At 46.8% G+C, this 10,539-nt stretch overlaps 1 protein-coding gene across 7 annotated transcripts in view; it reads right to left on the reverse strand.

The window, feature by feature from the left end:
* Tcf4 (transcription factor 4) overlaps positions 1 to 8,251 on the reverse strand; it is a 341,790-nt gene extending 333,539 nt beyond the window's left edge. For 6 of the 7 annotated variants that reach the window (XM_048363026.1, XM_048363023.1, XM_048363027.1 and 3 more), the window contains exons 1-3: positions 7,671 to 7,770; positions 6,333 to 6,424; positions 4,563 to 4,635 (exon numbers count right to left, since the gene is read on the reverse strand). In XM_048363026.1, the coding sequence (XP_048218983.1) occupies positions 4,563 to 4,635; positions 6,333 to 6,404 (145 nt within the window). In that variant the 5' untranslated portion in view covers positions 6,405 to 6,424; positions 7,671 to 7,770. Of the gene's footprint in view, positions 1 to 4,562; positions 4,636 to 6,332; positions 6,425 to 7,670; positions 7,771 to 8,242 lie in introns of those variants that run through there. The other variant, XM_048363022.1, reaches the window with a different exon arrangement.
* Between the last annotated feature and the right edge of the window lie 2,288 nt (positions 8,252 to 10,539).

Below are 10,539 nucleotides of genomic sequence, written 5' to 3' on the forward strand. Positions count from 1 at the left end.
TTAAATCTACTTTTATTACTGTATGCAAGTTACAAATCCGTCTGTTTCCTCATCTGTGAATTGGGTTTGGTAACCTTTGCCTCTTGACTGGATTCCTTAAAGGACTGAAAAGACAGCAAATCCAGAGTGGAGCAGACTGCCTGGCACAGTCAGAAACACTTCAGTTCCATTCCATCAGTGCCCTGTTCACCTACACAACACCTTACAAACACGCCTAAGAGAGAAGCCAAAAGAGAATAACCAATCATCCCCACAAGCTCCAAACCAGAGAAAAGCATTCCAAGGGTGCGTCCACACACAGCAGGTACCACTCATTATCATTCCATAAAATCAAACACCTTTTTAAACAGCACAAGTGACAGGAAAGCAACTGGTGAGGCCAACGTTATTGCAAGCAAAGGTTTGCATGGCCACAGAGAATTAGCAAATCAAAACAGCCTTTCAGAACAAACAACACAGGCACAGTTTAGAAGCTCCTGAACCTGTTCCTTAGCACTGGATGCTCAGGACAATGCCTTTCCAAAGGGTTTCTATTCCCAAAACACTGGGACCCCAACATAGTAGTTTGACGGCTCTGTGCTTTAAAAAAAAAAGAAATCTATTAAGTTGCTCTACCTTTTACAAGAAGTTACACAACCATTATGAACTGTACTACAATAGGAAGACTGTTTTAAAATATACACATTGAGAGAAGGGGAGAGAAAGAGGGGGCATAGTAAGCAATAAACACAGAGAGCATGAATGAGACAGGCCGACAGATGGACAGGCAGGCAGACAGACAAAGGGGGGATGGGGATAGTAAGTAATTCCCCCCCTTCAAGTGGTGACAATTTTTTTAACACCATCACCATAACGGAAACGAATAGAAATGAATGCAGGACCTTGATCCCTGAATTTTCTCTTCCATACATAACTACCCATTGGATTCATGTCTGTCCTGCAATGAACTGACTCAAACGACCTATCATTTTTGTGCCATGTGCAGATAAGACTTACAGGAAAGCTAAGAAACATTTGCCCACTTCCAAAACTGACCTAGGAGAAATGTGATGTGTTTTACAGCTGCTCTTAATTGATCCAACACCCATGTGTTAGGCAATCATCTTTAACAACTGCTGAACACCTAAGTAAAACTAAACAGCTACTGGGGAGAAAAGATCAACTTTAACACTAAGGAAGGGAGACAGCATCCAGCCATCACACGCTAGCTGGAAACACATGCAACAGATGTGCCCAGAGCTAATTTAACAAGTTCTTTCGTATATGTGGAATTTTAGTAGCCCCACTTTAAAACTACTTTTTAAAAATATACCAATAATAAGTGAATTTATTTTCTGCTCACAAAACACTCAGACCTACCCAAATAAACTATATATTTATTATATTAGAGAAGTAAACCTTTTCATTATAAAAATGAAAGGGCACTAAGGAACTTATTTTTTTCTTCTGGTAACTCTGTCATCCTAATTTTTAATGAGAACCATTTTCCAATCATCCTGGCATGTGGATGGGTTGAGTTTGTTTTAAGATCAATGATACAGCAGCTATCAAATCTCTTTGTATACATTGCCATGTACGTTGTAACTACTTCTTAAAAATAATTCCAGAGCCTACCAATTCTCCCCGTTAGAGGTCATGGGAGCTCTGGACCATCATGGCTGAATTGTTTTACTGCTTTCTGGTGAACACCTGCAAACATCAAACAAAAACTGCTGGTCCTTTCCTGGGTTGACAAAAGCCTTTCATGTGAAAAATTCTCCCTGGGAATGTCAGGCTGGAGCTCAGGTTACATTCCATTCTCCCTGGCAGCTTTACCATTTCTTAAGGTGGTAGAGAAAGCCATGTTTGTGAAATGCAAGATTAAAGAGCATGTGGCCACACTTGATTATCATTCTCACATGGCAAATCACAATGGAGCATCATGTATTAATGGAATCAAAAGCGATTGGAAACTTTCAGCATGAAGTATTACCAGGCCTATGTTAGAAACAATATAGAAATGTGTGTGTGTATGTGTGTGCGTGTGTGTAATTTTTTTCAAATAGAATACTGTACTTCCAGTCAGATGATTTTCCCCCTGGATCCAAGTTCCAAAGTGACCCATGAATGTGACATCTGAGTCCACCCAGGACAGTGGATACTAACTTGAAGTAACTTTAGAAAATAATTTCTCTAGCCCACGTTTCCTTGTTCACCCTTCCAGTTAAAAAAGCGCATTTTCATAATTTTTTTAAAAAAGTTGTGCTTGTGCTTTAAGAGATTTCTGCCTTTCACTGAGTAGAAATAGAAACCATTCTTTTCACTAATAGCCCTGTGTTCCAATATGTCTTAATAGGAGGAGCAAATAGCACCCTAATCTGCATTCTATACATTATAGTCACAGTCCTACTGCACTGAATGAATGGCCCACATTTACAATCAGGCGGGCAGAATAAAGGAGCCACCACACACTACCCTTACAAGTAAACATCTGTCCCAAAAACCACATACTGGTACAATGAAACATTAAGTTCTACACCTTAAAAACAATCAGTGCATATTCATTAGAAATATCATCACACAACTCACTTCCAAGTGAGAAGATTCTGTCTTTATGAATCCATAAACATATATATTCCATTGCCTTAAGAAATCTCAAAGTTTGGATATATGATTACCTACCAAAATGTATTAATACTCAATTTATCCCATCCTATGCTCTCTACATGCACTTAAAACATTACAGCATGGAGTTTATCTTAATGGGAGCATAGAAACTGAGCCATACATACAGATGTGTTTTTAATGTATTTCATATTTCTAATTCACTTTATTAAACGATATGTAAAGTAATACATTCAACTTATTCCAAACATGCCCGTTTTTACAGTAGTGCAAACCAGTATCTCACAGTGACTGAAATATTGCATTTTTGTGAGCCAGTCACATTTAATCCACATATACACTGCTTGAGTAAAACATGAAGGAATTTACTACCAGAGACAAAGTTAGTGTTTTGATACTGTCCAACAGGAAAAACGAATTTCCCTACCCGTAACACTTGTTTCTCTCCTTACTTCCATTGCTACTATTCATGCTTCTGTCTGAACAAATCCAAGAAGAATAACATATAGAAATTTAGGATACAGAATACTAATCCCCCCCACCCCCCCCCCCCCCCGCAAAAAAAAAAAGAAAAATTAAACTCCTACATGGAAACTGTAACAGAGTCCAGAGCAATAGGGCAAACACATTGGCAACAATATTATTACTCAAAGTTTAGCATTAAGAAATGTTCAAACAGAACACAGGTGGTATCTCATAATTTTTAAATCAAACTAAAGAAACCAAAATTATCTATAAACTTATGGGGCAAAGGGAGTAGAAGTAATTAATTTGGAAATGAGCAAGTTTTCAAAGCTGTCATTTTTATTTTTAAAAAATGCATCAATTGTACTAATAATCACAGGTAAACAGACCTCATCTACTGCAACAGCACCAGATAAAAACTAAAAGATGTAAAATTAAATCCTTGGTTGACAGACAATTCTACTGGCATCTCACAGGTAGATGTCAACATTTACCACTCTGACTTAAGAATGGTACTCTGCTTAATGTATAGTTCCATATCATTGCCAGACTCCTAAAGTCCTGCAGCTGTTTCACAGGCATAAATGGATTTCAAGCTTGAACCTCAAGAAACAATGTATGATTCCTTATTTAAAATACATTGGACAAAAAAAAAAAAACAACACTGTAAATGAGTTTCGTATTTTCAGATTTTCAATGTCCACTTTTAATAAGAGATAAACAGTCATGTACTAAAAAATCTTCCTTAGATGCCAGATAATCACTGTGTAGATTCCTTTGTGAATACCGCTGTGGGTTTGGTTTTTTTTTTTTTTTTTGGTTTGCTTTTTTGGATTTTTTTTTAGCATCACCCAGAGATCTTTCATTTAGAAACTGCTGAAGTCCTTCCAAACGTACAACTTTAAATATAGCACAAAATTCACTACTCAAAGAAATGATGAAGGAAAAAGAAACAGCTAAGGAATAAAAAAAGGCTATTGAAAATATAAATGAATTCATATTTGCCTCTCAGATTAGAAGGAGGCTATTTCCAGCTACAGTTTACAATGGAGCATCATCTGCAAAATAAGTTTTCATCTCTTTAAAAAGGTTAAATGTACATAGTATTTAGTAACTCACATCCTTTACAAGGGATTTCCCCTTTCTGTGCAAGTTAGATTTTTCCTTTTGTATTTCCAACAAGAAATATTAATTTATTTCCCATGTGAGCATTGGCCTGATTTTCACATTTGATTGCAAATATTTCAGAAAATCACTTTTAAATTAAGTGATGGCATTTTAAGATAGTTCTGATTTAGAAAAAGGTCTTCATTATAATTGCAAAAGGTAACATGTTGTATAACCTACAGTACTGATAATGAGATAACCATATCATTAGAGGCTAAAATTCAATGACTTTTTCCAAACACTTCAACAGAATTAAACATATACAATAAATAAACAGCTAAGAACACTGAACTTCACACACACACACAAAAAGAGAATTTACATACTTGAGCCAGTAAAATGTCCACTTGCCAAAGAAGTTGGTCCATTTTTCCCACTGCTCACAGGAGGCGAGAACATCTAAAAAGAAAGAAATATCACAGTTGAAAAGACATTTGTGACTTCAGAGTTCACCAAAGATCTTTCACACTCTTACCAAACAGCTCTGAGTTAATGCTAAAGAGTTATTTGGTTAAAAAAAAAAATGTACTGCTATCCAACTTAAAACTAAACCAACCACTTTACACATCCCCTCCCCATGCCCAGTTCCTTTTTTTCTTCTCGGGTGACTTAATGCCAAATAGTCGAGCTACATACTCAACAAACCCAGCCCCAATAACGTTAGCAACATTCAGGATGGAAGGCAGCAGCCTTCCTAGAAAACACTAGTTTGACAAGAGAAGAAAAACTTGTTTGTTTTGTACTAAAAACCTTGGCCATAAACGTAGCAATGTCCATTTCCTTCTCGTATAGGATCTGCCTGTCATGTGTGAACCCAAATAAAAATAAAAAGTGCCACCTGCACTAAATTCTCATTTCGTCTCTCACATGAGAGCAATCTGAGGCAAGTCTCTCTCTCTCTGCCTCTCCGTCTCTCTCACTCTCTCTCTCTCTCACTCTCTTTCACTCCCTCTCTCTCCAGCATTTATTTCAACCCTAATTGGTTTCCCTCTTTCCACGTATCTAATGGAGAATGCACACCTTTCCTGAGCCAGAGCCTGCAAAAAGCAAAAGAATGAATGGAGGAGAAAGCAAGCAGAAAGGGGACTGCAAAGCTGCCTACAGCTCTGCTTCCTGGCCAAACTTCCGAGAGCCATTTCTCCACAAGGTCTAGAAGAGGAGCAGCGGTGGCAAGCAGCAGCAGCAGCAGCAGCAGGAGCAGCGGCGGCGGCGGCGGTGGCGGCGGCAGCATGAAAGAGCCCCACTCAGAAGGCAGTTTGGATTTTACCGGTGTTTTGTGGATGTGGATTCTTTTTATTTTGCTTTACAAATGCCTTTTTGCTGTACACCAAACTCATCTGACATTAAAAAAAAAAAAAAGGATTCAATCCACTGACATGTGTGGAACTTGGGTTTAGGAACAGGAAGCAGGGAAGATGGAGAAAGACCCAAGTGCAGTCATAAAACTCCACAAGTGTGTAAGTTCCTCTTTGTGCTGACCTCAGGACTATGAAATATTACCAAAATAGCCCAAAGGGTTCTAAAGAATGTATGCTCAGCATATACATAGGAGTTTTCAGAGTCCCAGAAAAAATTTTTTTTAAAAAAGAGGTAAACTAAGTGTACAGGTCCTGCTAAAACAAAATAAGCCAAAACAGCACCATCACTTTTAAACTCCCAAGATATAACTGGGTCTCCTATTTTTCCATTCCCAGCAAAATACAGAAATAAGACGGAAGTATCCATGAAGTACCAGAAGTCTCAGTGCTCAGATATGGCCAAGTTTGGGGGATGGTTTTACAGTTTCAGGGGGGGTGTCTCTTTTTTTCTTTTCCACTGGGGTGAGATTCTATTATTTGGAGGAAATTGGTAGGTAAGGAATTCAAAGCAATTCATTAGACTGAAAAAAAAAAAAGTCTGCATCTTCAGTCACACCCCAAAATTAGTGGAAAACTTGTCCAAAACACCTTCGTATTTACCAGGGATTCAGCCAATTAAAAATTATTCCTGTCCATTAGATTACTATTGGTTTCTAGTGGAAGTGTCTGGGTTTTTGTTTTCTGGGGTTTTTTTTTTTCTTTCCACAGCTGTTGTTAGTTTCCACCGTTCTCTCTTACCGCACTGAAATCCAGTAAATCACTCAGCTCTTTGTCCGTCCCTAAGGCAGCCATTCGCTGTTGATGATGCATTTTAGAGAAATCACACAAACCTAGAAACATGGAAATAACCGCAATCAGAAAATCCAGTCCCAATCCTAGGAGAAAACACAATCGGATTTTTTGGAGACTGGGGGGGTGGGGGGTGGGGATGGGGGGAGTTGGAGGAGGGGGTGGACGTGTGAGGGGGGGGGCCGGGTGGGATTAAGGTAGAAAGGAGAGAGGGATGGGAGAGAGTTGTTGTTGGGTTTTGTTTTGTTTTGAAGATGGAATAGGCAGCAAGAGCAAAGGAAGGGGGGGGGAGAAAGGGAAAGAAAAATCAAAAAGAAGCGATATTGTATTTCTAAAGAGCAAGATTGCAACTCAGTCACATCCCCTATTAAAAACCAAATCCGGGGAGGAGAAGAAGGGGTGTGGGGGGGGGAAGGAGGAGGGGGGGAGCCGCTCTTCAGCGCATCATTTTATGCAACAGGAGGTAGAGCGAGAAATGAATGGATCCCAGAGAAAAGAGAGAGAGAGAGGAGAAAAAAAAAAAAAAACTCCTCCGAACGCTCCGGTCTCAACTTTCTCCCCCCACCCCGTCCTCCACCCCCTACACACACACACACACACACGTACACACTCACACTCACACTCACACCACTCCCCTCCTGCATTTCAAAGTCGCTATAAAGAAATTAAAGATGAGCGTCTCCCGAGTGCACACACATCCACCGGGGGGGAGGGGGGCAGGGCCGGGGGCCTGGAGTGCGAGGGAGGGGGGGGAGGGAGAAGGGGGGGGTCAGGGGGATGGGTCGGTCCTGGGGTGGTCCCGCAGCACCCTAAATTTGTGAAAGAAAGGACGGTGAGATAAGCACGGTCACCATCGTCAAGTCAGGGCCCTGGGCAAAGTCCTCGAGTCCCCCGGACCGAGCGGGCATGGCTGGGGAGGGGGGCGGGGGGCCGCGCCGAGGGGGAGGGAAGCGGCGCGGGAGGGGCCGGGGGGGGGGTGTCTGGCTCGCTCGCTCGCTCTCGCTCTCGCTCCTCTCTCTCTCTCTCTCTCTCTGGGGGAGCGCCCGAGCCCGGAGCCCGCGCGGCGGCGCGGTGCGGAGACGCGGGAGACGCGGGGAGGCGCGTGCGGGGGGCGGCGGGTGGAAGGGGGGGGGAGGGAGGGTGTGTGGGAAGCTGCCGAACCCCGGAGCCCCGGAGCCCGACCCCCTCGCGCTGCCCGCAGCCTCCCCCCCCCCCCCGCCACACACACACACACACACACGCCCCGGCGAGCCCCCTCCCCGCCGCCGCCGCCGGGCCGGTACCTACCGCCCGCGCTCGAGAAGGGGCTCCGGGTGCACCGCCGGCGCCCAGGCGGCGGTCATGTCTAACCCCCGTGCCTTGCCCGCCTGCCTTCCGCCGCCGCCGCCACCACCACCACCACCGCCGCCGCCGCCGCCGCCGCCTCCTCCGCCGCCGCCGCCGGCCCCGCGCCCGCTCCGGCTTCCCCGCCGCCGCCGCCGCCGCCACTACCGATCCGCAGACGCGCAGCCAAGATCCCTGACTCTTAACACCAACTCTCTTCTCCGGGGAGGGGAGGGGACGGGAGGGGGAGGGGGCGCGAGCCGGGCGCACGGAATTGCAAGTTCAGCAAAGAAATGGGTGGGGGGGCGCGGCGGGGAAGACGCGGGCGCTCCGGGGTCGGGCCGCCGCCGCCGCCACCGCCGCCGCCGCCGCCGCCGAGGAGGGGTGGGTGCGCGGCTCTGCCTCTCCCCCCCCACCCCCCACCCCCCCCCACACACACACCCCGCCAACACACACTCTCCCCCCCCCCACCCCGAATAAAGTCAACACCTCCCCCGCCGCCCAGCCGAAAACACGACACGCGCGCCCGTGAGCACCTTCATCCCGCCGCGGGTCGTCCCCGACGCGCCCCGGAGCCCGCGCGGGGCCGCGGGGTGGGTGCTGCTGCGGGGGGCCGGGGGTGGCGGATGGAGTGGTTTGTGGGGGGGGGGAGGGAGGTGGGAGGCGGAGGGTGTGTGAGTTTTGTTGTGTTTTTTTTTTTCCTCTCCTGTTGTTGCCCCCTTTTTTTTTTTAATTTTCGCCCCTTTCATCCATCCGAGGCACTTTGCAATCTTACCCGAGTTCCCATCCCATCCCCTCTTCACTTCTCTTTCCTCGCGGTCCCCTGGACTCACACACACGGCAGAGCAAGTTTACACTCGGCTTGCCGATTACACGTGATGCCACCAGACTTTGCCAAGAGGAACCCTATTTTGTCCTTTTCTTTCCTTGCCCCCCCGCCCCCCCCATGCAGAAACCAAGCCACATGCTGCCGGGGACCGAGAGAGGAGTGGAGCGTTTGGGGTTCGGCTCTGCGTTTGGGGTGCAGGGTGGTTGGTGTAAGGGGTGGGTTGGGATGGGGTGGGGGGGGCAGATCTGAATATTGCATACTTTCTCCCTCCACTTTTCAAAGCCCAGAGAATCATCAGAACGCTGCAAACTTTGTTTCAAAAAGAAAAGAAGGGAGGGAAGCAAGATTTTGGGGTGGGGGGTGCGTGTTGTTTTGGGGGTTTTGTTGTTGCTTAAAACACTCGAGTTCCTGAACACTTTTTAAAGTCCGCGTCCGCCAGCCGTACAAGTTTTTCCAATCCCAGCCTTGACCCTCGCAGGCCCCGCCTGCTCGGGGAAGCCACTCGGTGCGCCCTCCCCGCCCCCCCCCCCACCTCACGTTGGAGGATCGAGACTGCAGCCCCACATGTTCCAACTTCCCACCTCGAAGCACGCGTGCTCCCTGCAGCCGGTGCCACCGACGCTCCTTCAGAACGCGTGTGTAAAATAAACGAAACAACATTCCACCAGCCCAGGGGTGTGCGAGCACACGCGCGCACACGCACACACACACAAAATGCATGCACACACTTTCCCTCCCCCCTCCCCCTCTACTGACAATTCATTTAATAGGTTGCTCCTTTTGTCTTTAGTAAAACACGAGGATCGACATTCTTAAAAAAAAAAAAATCCAATTAACGAACAGTTTACTCTTGACAGCAAATGGTAACGTTACCTTAAATGGCCACCAAATATGTTCACAATAGTCCAAGGAAAGAGACTTTAAAAAAAAAAAAGATAAAAATCTTCTGCAAGTACTTAGTATCTCACATGTGTGTCCCCCAAAAAAAGTATTTCGAGTGGTGTTCAGTGTTGATATCCACAGATTACAAGGTTATGCACCTGGCTCTGGGGTTGTTGGGGGGTTTTTTTTTGCATTTTTTTCCACCATGAAACTGTAACAAAATTCCCTCCACGGCCACCACCACCACCCCCAAAAAAAGAAACCATTTGAAAAAAAAAAAAATCCAACAACTTTTTCTTATTGTGTATCAAAGAAAATGTAGGGACCCCAGGATAGTTATAACTGTTCCTCAAACAAATCCTGTTGGTTGTTCGTTTGTTTGTTTTTTTTCCTCTTCTCTTTACAAAGTCTCAAACTTGCTCCAAGTTTAGAGGTGTCTCCTCCTCACCATCCTCCTCCTTCCTCCTCCTCCTTCTCCTCCTCCTCCTCCTCCTCACCACTGACTCCCCCGCGGAGTCACATTGATAATAATAGGTTCCCCTGAAAGATACATTGTAATCCATTCACATCCGGGCACTGCGGGCTTAGAACGAGAAGGCGCTGCGGCCGCCGCGGCTCCTCCAGACAATGACTGGGGAGGGGCGGGGCGGGAGCGAGGGACCATAGAGTGGTAAACACGACGCCTAGAGAGGCAGCCAAGATGGCGGCGCCCGAAGGCCACGCCCCGTCCGGGTTGGTCCGGCCGGCGAGCGAGCGGGCGGGCGGCGCGAGCAGCGCGCGCTGTGGAACCACCCGGCCCGTGGGTTCTGTAGGCTGGGACGGAGGGATGGATGGACGGTAGGCCGTAGTCTCCCGACGCTCTTCCCCCATGTCCCGTCTCCCCGAACCTCACTGATCTCCATGGAGTCTCGCTCCTCCCACCCCCTCCCCCGGCTGACCCCGAGGGAGGCCGCGCGGCCCCTCCGCCAGCCGCCGGGGCCAGCCGGGGTTTCTCCCACCGTGCTGCGGGGACTGGGTTTCCTCAGGAGGCCTCGGGCCGCGCGGGACCAGGCAAGCCGTCGCCCCTGACTGGGAAGAGGCCGGGGAGTTCTCTTCCCCTTCCCTACCCCTCCCATCTTCTCA

Source organism: Perognathus longimembris, chromosome 15 (assembly GCF_023159225.1).
Source record: "Perognathus longimembris pacificus isolate PPM17 chromosome 15, ASM2315922v1, whole genome shotgun sequence".
NCBI lineage: Eukaryota > Metazoa > Chordata > Mammalia > Rodentia > Heteromyidae > Perognathus > Perognathus longimembris.